This window comes from Armigeres subalbatus, chromosome 2, assembly GCF_024139115.2.
Source record: "Armigeres subalbatus isolate Guangzhou_Male chromosome 2, GZ_Asu_2, whole genome shotgun sequence".
Classification (NCBI taxonomy): domain Eukaryota; kingdom Metazoa; phylum Arthropoda; class Insecta; order Diptera; family Culicidae; genus Armigeres; species Armigeres subalbatus.
Genome location: NC_085140.1, coordinates 325,710,468 through 325,718,940, shown reverse-complemented (window position 1 = coordinate 325,718,940; position 8,473 = coordinate 325,710,468). Strand labels below are relative to the sequence as shown.

At 36.8% G+C, this 8,473-nt stretch overlaps 1 protein-coding gene across 1 annotated transcript; it reads left to right on the top strand.

The window, feature by feature from the left end:
* Positions 1-5,251: 5,251 nt before the first annotated feature.
* LOC134209935 (putative nuclease HARBI1) lies at positions 5,252-7,732 on the top strand. Its single transcript, XM_062685951.1, is given in 2 exon segments — positions 5,252-5,335; positions 6,785-7,732. Coding segments are annotated over 2 exon segments (1,032 nt in total).
* Positions 7,733-8,473: the final 741 nt, after the last annotated feature.

Here is an 8,473-nt window from a genome sequence, read left to right as displayed (position 1 = left end):
CAATGACGAAAAATGGACTTTAAATATGACAAATCTGTACCAATATTATACTTGTACATGTCCAATTCCTTCTAGAATTTACTCAACATTATCATTCTTGCCGTGCCACATTGCATAGTTCGATAAACCGTGAAGCGATATTGATATTGACATTTGCATTAGACAAGTGATGAAGACATGACAGAGCATGTCATTTGTAGTCAAGCGTAAAATAAGTACATGGAAGAATGGCAAAAATGTGCAGTAAACTTTATGCGTCAAACATTTGGTTTTCAGCTGTTTTTAGATGCGTGACCGAAAAATAATTACATATTTTATGTTTTGCAGTCTAAAATTATTTACAATATTTACACATTTCAATCAAAGCTAACTCAAATCAATATTTAGAATAATTACCATTAGAATTTTTAGATCACGCCATTTATTATATGATAATTGGTATTTCGTATTAAAGAGGCCGTTTGCAACACGATATTCTATTCATTTTGGGCTGTCAAAAGAAATCTTTTCAAACAATATTATAGATTTAAGATTTAAGATTATTAAGATTATTAGATTTAAATATACTAATTATTGTAAGATAAGATTTTTTGATAGGAAACCGAGCTAGAAACGCATGTGCAATGCAGAGAGAAATCCAGTAAGACTCGACTGTCAAGCACTTTGCTATCTCGTTCTCCCAGGGATTATATTCTCTCTATGTTATTTTTTTGTAGCAAGCGGTCATGCTCTCTCTGTGCATAGATGGTAGAATTCATATTTGAAGACAGAGTCTTGGAAGTGTAAAGGAATTACTCTGATTGACATGGTTCTGTAGAAAACATTTCAAGTCATATGACATAATGAAGAGGAGATTCTTTCCACCAATTCAATATGAATTGATAATATTTGAATTAAATTACTATATAAAGTCAATGTGGCGGACCACAACAAAATATTGTTCGAACATATTACATTAACGTAGTAAATAAATAAAACGAATAACAGTTAAGTTGAGTTTTAGTTTTTTAAACTGTTATCAGTTATTACAATATTAATTAAAGAACATACTGTTGTGGAATTTTCAGGCGAACTAGAATAAATCCACATAATCAAATGGTATAAATATTAGCAAAAGCATAGTCCAAACCAGTGTTTTTACGTTATTTGGCTACTAATGAAAGTGAGGTATCTCACAAGTGTATTAGAATCTATTATCTTCATTGACAAATTCTACTTTAAGTATTTTCGATCTACGTTGGGTTCTTTTTGAGCTTATTGGAAAAAGCGGGTAAACAGAAAATGTGACCTTCCAATTTCCATCTTGTATTTTAGTCCACCCTCGTTAGTTCTACAAACCCGTTTTACGCAAAATTCTCAATAAGGTTTTCTACCCAACTGTCAAATCTTAGCTGGAATAATGCCTCATTCTATAAACATTTAAATGCATTCCAAATGTTATATTTCAAGCAATTCTTCAACGTATCTTGTTAAATTTACTTTCAACCCGGTTCAATAAAAAAAAAAGCGGATTAAATAGTGACAAAGGATATCTCAACTAATTTTAGATACGTATAATGAGCCATGCAGACAACTTGCTGTTTGTCTCAGGCAATTCATTGACTTCTTTAATGTCAAATTTCCCAAGGAATCATGACGCCTCTGTGTTGCAGTCAAATGAGCAAACAGCAACATGGTGTGCGAAACAGAGAGCGAGTAGGTACAATGCGAGAAGAATGTAAACTTCCACAGCAACCTCGTATAGCTCTCCAACTGCTTCAGCGTGCGTCAATTTCGATATGGTGCACCGGCATGGTCCCTCCGGATACAGTTCAACGAGCTACATCAAATTTATTATACATTTCCACAAAAATATGCCTACCACACTTCTGCTACAACATTCGATTTTCCGTTTGCAATCGATTAAACATAATCGATTAAGTTTGCAAAAAAAACATCAAACATCCCCATTTTTTTTCATGATGACATTTTGAAGTGTGTGTAACACGATCGTCATATTTTGGGTGGTTCGATTTACGTGTGTATCGATCCTTTCGGACGCGAGTTCGCGCCACATGTGGTGTCGCCAATATTTCGTGAGAGTGAGTTATATTGTTAATATAGTATATTTGAGTGCATGCTCTCCGCGGGTTTGTCCGAGCTCGTATATGCCGCTAACAGGTAGCATGGCATTCTGGCATTCATGGCATGACTTCACATGTATTCCATATAGTCCGGAAAGTCTGCAATTCCAAACCTATGCAAGAACTTCTTAAAACAAGTTCAGACAACACGTCTGTGATTTCAAAAGTACATAATGCTGGCAGTACTTTAAAATTTTTGTTGTTATTGATTCAACAGTTTAGAGTCCATCAGCTAACTACAGAAATAAGTTCCAGTATTCTTATAAATTATAAATTTGTGCTATAATCACTACTGGATAAATATGTTACAAACATTCATATTCTTTGCTATTATTTTCTATTAAAATTTTAAGTTTTCCATGGAATAATTTCATTTTGGATTTTTTTTGTTTCCTTTTTATTTTTTTTATTCCCCCCTTCGTACCTTCCGAGACCTGTCGGACATAAAATAAATTTAATATTTGTATCGGCCTTATTACAGAATGTGCAACTTTTTAATGATTTAAAAATAATTGAACATATTGAGTTGAATCTTTTCCTTGAATAATTTATGGTTTCTCTGTGACGATCTTAATGTAGTTAGGCTTGGGTGCCAGTGGTTTGCCGAAGTTTCCTTTAATTGACAGTCCTAGGTCTGAGTTAAACCTCGACGGGCAGCAAATGATGACCTAACCAGAGCCAATACCGTGGCAAGGGCTGCGATGATTTGGTAGAAATTCATATCCGAATGAGATTGTTTTGTTCAACTGATTTGCTGGAACTGGATATGCCAGTATTTAATTGGTTAAGATATTCATCTGATTTGTAAATTTATTTATCGTTAATTGCATTTTGTATTAACAGATACAAATGAAATTCTACCAGCCAAATCCCAAATTAGTACGCACGTAAGATGAATAACTGATATTACTCAATATGTTTTTGTGGGCTTCGTGGCAGTGTGGTTAGCGACGTCAATCGTCTAGACGCATGCGCTGTGGAGTTTGGGTTCGATTCCCGTCCCGGTAAGGAGAAAACTTTTCGTTAAGCGAAAAGTTCTCCATTGGTCCACTGGGTGTTGTGTAAATGTCCTGTCCACTGTTTCATGCTATATGTTGAGTGTTCAGTATGTGCGACCTCTGGTCGAAGACGGTGACCCTGTCTTTTTACATGACTACCAAATACATCTGTACAAGAATTTAGACATTGTGAATAATCCTAGTTTCAATACCGATTTTGTATGGTTTTTATACAGAATAGTATGAACATTTGAAGTCGAGCAAGCATTCAGTTCCGACTCTTCACTTCTCTTCATAATAAGAAGATTTCGATCTAAACGATGCACTGAAGAAAGGCTTGTAGTTGAGATCGGTTCGTGGCATACAAAAGTTGCAGAAAGGTTGCGAGATTTATGAGTGTTTACTATTTGTAGGTTTCGGAAATAAAAATATTCACACAACAGTTCAATTTGTGGAGTTGTTCACTTGGACATATTGCCAATCTTTATTCAAAAATTGTTATCATTTAAGGTGCCACGGTTGTCTTGATGAGCTTTATCTTCGGCTTGGCCTTAGGTCCTAGCGGTTTGCCAATGTTTATCTTTTTCTGTGGCACAGTGCCAGCCTTCGCCAATTTCGTTCCATCCTTGACGGCCAATGAAGATCCAACTAGAGCCAATAGCATGCTAATGGCTACGATGATCTGATAGAAGTTCATCTTTGGGCAGAGTTGTTTAACGGTTTTCAACTGATCGGTTGATTCTGTTTTGTTGGAATGATTTCGTGCTATATTTATATTACAGCTCCAGTATTTGAAATGGGTTTTTATTTGAACACCTGTTGCTGATAAAATTTGAAAGTTTGTCTACCGTTCGTCTAGTCAGCATGTTTACTCAGATGTGGGAATTCGATTAATATAAAAATGCTTCGGAGAAAATTTTATTTTTGCGTTGGAGTATCAAATGTTATCATTAAAAAAATTGGGTAGCATCAACTTTTCTCCGTCAGCTTGGCGGACAAAGTCATAGGATTGTCAATCCGAAGCAAACGGGTTTGATTCTCGGTCTGGTCGTTGACCAGCGGTCAAGGATATTTCCGGATAGAAAACATCCTAGACTTACAATTCCAGGGCATAGTGTGTCCCTGTTCATTGAACATGCCACACAAGATATATATATACATGCAATGATAGTTTACAATTAATAACTGTGGAAATACTAATAGAACATCAAGTTGAAAAGAAGGCCAACTTCAATTTTGATTGTAGAGTCATTAAAAAAGCGAATCAAAACAAAATATTGGAGCGGATTTGTATGAAATTTGATAAGCTATCAAATATTTTCGAGTATTCGAGTATATGCTGCGCAAATATGCATGTTACATATCAACATCAATCAACTTTTCCGATAGTTATTCTTAACAGATTTTTCATTACGTTCCGTAGTTATCATTACACTTACTTCACAGTGGGGTTTGTAGGACAAAAATATGGTTCTTTGAGGAAAGAAGGCAATGACATTTTATGAATGCACTTTGAGATGAAACTCGATTGGAAGATTTAGTTTGAATTTTTTTTTTGGTGGCGATATCAAACTTTCGGTGGGATACGAATAGTGATTGCCTTCAGTACATTTTTCAAAATAAATGTTTTATATGCTTTGCATATTCATATTCAGTTTTCAAACATTGCACATGGCATCCACTGCAGGCGGTTAATATTTGTAAATAGGGCAATTGAACAAATGAGAAGATTTTTTTCCCTTGAAAATGAGAATGATAAGAAAGGTCAGATTCTAATATGTCGTTTCTAATGGACAAGAAAGGAACCTACAGCTCTAGGTGTATTTATTTTTTCTCATATCTCCGCCATTCCGTTGAGGAGGAAATGAAATCTACAAAAGTGCGTCAGATTGGAAACCTGCAGGAGTGCCGTCGTAGCAGAGGCAGACCCAAAAAATCACATCACATCTGCGTAAACATATTGACTAGACGAATGATCAATAAACTTCCGATCAGTTCCAGCAGGTGTCCAAATAAAAGTCAATTATTCGGAATTTCAGACACCAAGATAAAAACAGCGTTGTGGTGCTGTTTCCAACAAATCAGTATCAACCGTCCAGTTGAAAGCCGGTAAACCAATTCTGCCGAAACATGAACTTCTATCAAATTATCGTAGCCATTGCCATGCTGTTGGCTCTTGTTGGAACTTCGTTGGCCGCCAAGGATGGGACCAAGGTAGCAAAGGCTGGAACTGGACAACATATAAAGATAAACATTGGCAAGCCGCTTGCTCCTAAGACTAAGCCGAAGATTAAGCTCGCCAAGACTACCGTTGCACCCTAAATGGATTTGATTATTGAATAAAGATTGACAATGGCCCGTATGAGCATGAGCATGAGCAGGATAACCGTACAATTCGTAGTTGCTACTCCGTGATTGATTAGAACTTGCGAAATTGCACAGGGAACCAATTGAATGGAGCTTGGGTTTAGCTATCATTCTCAATGTGCAAATTTCGGAAATTCAATGCATTTTACTAAGTCAATTACGGCGCCGGCCACGTCCTTACGGTCATCAAGGGAAGGGAGGATTATTAGTTCAACTCTCGTTGCTACTAGAGACCGAGTATACCTCTGCATCTCCACGATAGTCTTAGGATAGGATATTGTGTTAGTATGAAAGGATATATTATCTGGATTCACTTTGGTAAGTGATGCGATCTATGGGATAGGAATATATGAATGAGAATTAGAAGTACTAGAGTAATGAGAAAGTATTAAAGTGAATTCTAATGGGATTCATTTTTTACAATTAGAATTTGAATGCTATTGGATTCTAATACCACGCACACGTCTACCACACCATCGCTACCCGCACATCAACCTCACACATTCTTACTTGTATGAGGCCTGCACGAACATAGCGACCGTATATAGCATTCGTATGCGGGTACAAATGAATACCAATCTATTTTTACATTTTATTTACTGCTACTAAGTAACAGGCAGCTTTTTATAACAATTCTATATTTAGAATCATACTTGCTAGCAATGAGAATTTGATTTGCAAAGAGATTTAGTTATATGATTAACGAAATTATCTAATAGGAAATTGGAAAGGGCCAGGGATCAAACCCTTAATCTCCTGCTTATGAGGCAGAAGCAGTGACACAAGGCCACCAAGCACCCTAAATAAAGATTGACAATGGCCCGTATGAATAAAAAGTAGTAATCCACACTTTACTACAAATTATGTAGTATTTACTACTTTTGTAGCTAAACGCTATGAATAAAAGCATGTTTACTTTACTACAACTTTCGAACATACTACTTTTGTGGAACTTGTTTGGTGGTTGGTATGAATAAAAGTAGTAAATACTACAAATTATTTGTAGTCAGCTCCGGAGCTTGCTACAAATAATCCGTGGATTAATTTCTGTCTGAATTTGCATCATTTGATTTCGCTGAAATGGCAATGTTTATGAATTTAAACGAGCGCCGTGAAAAAAATACGTGAAGAGGCGCGACACGAATAGTAATAATTATCGCAGCTTATACTCCTTTGCACGGTGACGTCATCATATCGTCTATCTCTTTTCCACCAGTTGAAAATTAGAAAACAACAGGACCAGTACTTGTCAAATTTGACAGATAGTGGTCCTGTTGTTTTCTAATTTTTATCAAGTGGGAAAGAGATAGCAAGGATTCGTGCAATGACCTATATCGATTTTCGGAAGTGAACGTAAAATGGTTGACGGAACATTTCTTAAATGATGGATCCGAAACACGAGGAGGAGCATTAAGCGGTGAACGGCAAATACGAACATTCCTCCGCTACATAGGGGACCCTGGTTTTCAGGTATTTTATATAGAAGACAAGCACTATTTTAATTACTTTATCTAATAAATTAAAAAATATTCTAGGTCTGTGTTGGCCTGTAAAACCATATGGGAAGTATGTCAGAAGATTGCCGATAAAGCTGATCGTTGGATTCAATTTCCGAACTCAAGGGATGCGATGAAAAATGCCGAGATTCTATGGTCCCAGAATCAAAAGTTCCCTCACACAATTGGCGCAATTGATTGTACACATGTGGCAATCATTAAACCACATACCCACGGTGACGAGTTCATCAATAGAAAAGGGATTGCCTCCTTCAACGTTCAGGCAACGTGTAATGGCCAAGAAATATTCACTTCCATCGACTGTTCGTGGCCCGGCTCCGTGCATGATTCGAGAATTTGGAGGCATTCGGCTATTCATAATATCATGCACGAAAACTCTTCTGGAGAACTTCTGTTGGGGGATGAAGGTTATGGAATAGCTCCCTGGATGATGACTCCTTACCGTAATCCAGATACTCCAGTTCAGTTGAATTATAACAAGATTCACAGTCGTGAAAGGGTCGTTATTGAACGTGTGTTCGGTCAAGTCAAAAGGCGCTTTCCCATACTGAAATCCAAAATACGCATTAAAACCGATAGAGTTCCAGCACTTATTTTGGCATGCTTCGTTCTTCATAACGTAGCTAAACATTTGGGGGAGCAGGAATTCGAGGACGATTTTTCGGACCCAATTGTTTTGGTACCAGTGGCTCCTGTGAATGAGAATAGAAGCAACACCTTAAGGTGATTATAGAATGAAGCCAGAAATCGGCCATTTTCTAAACCACGTGCTTTTTCAATATTTTTTTCAAGAGCACGAGATGAAAGATCCATAACGCATATGGGGCTGAAATAATGGTAGATCGTTTGCTTAGTTATTCTGAACAATCATAATTTGAGTTTCGGCACTGTACGAAAACTATTACGTCAGATTTGGGCTTTTGGAAATGTATGTAGATAAACGTATGGTGAATTTGAAATTCACCACGGGCTCCATTCTATAATCACCTTAAAAATGAAAGGCGATTCACGTCGGGACATAATTTCGCAGTATTTAATTGAATAGAAACGATTTATAGAGTAAATGGTGTTTATTTTTTCTATTAAACAATAAAGCGAAAGACTGCCTTTATTCTGGTGTGTTCGTTTGCATATTGATAAAGTTATCGACTTTATCGAGAGTTTCTTCCTTCCGCCTGTGCAAATGCTTCTGTTCTTCGAAGATCTCCAACTGTTTGATGAGCACGAGCCGTTGAAGATCTGATGTTGTCAACTTCGATGTTTCCGGAGTTTCAAAGTTACGCTGCAATTTGGCAAAAGGAAAACGCTGTTATATTTACTAATGTGTTTAGATAAAACAGTAGATACCTGTTTTTGAGATCGTCTTTGAGTTGTTGGAATCGGAATCGACGTTGATGGCGAATTTCTCGGAGAGATAAACTCAACAGCATCTTCATCCACATCGGGTAGTGCCCTGGAGACATGTTGA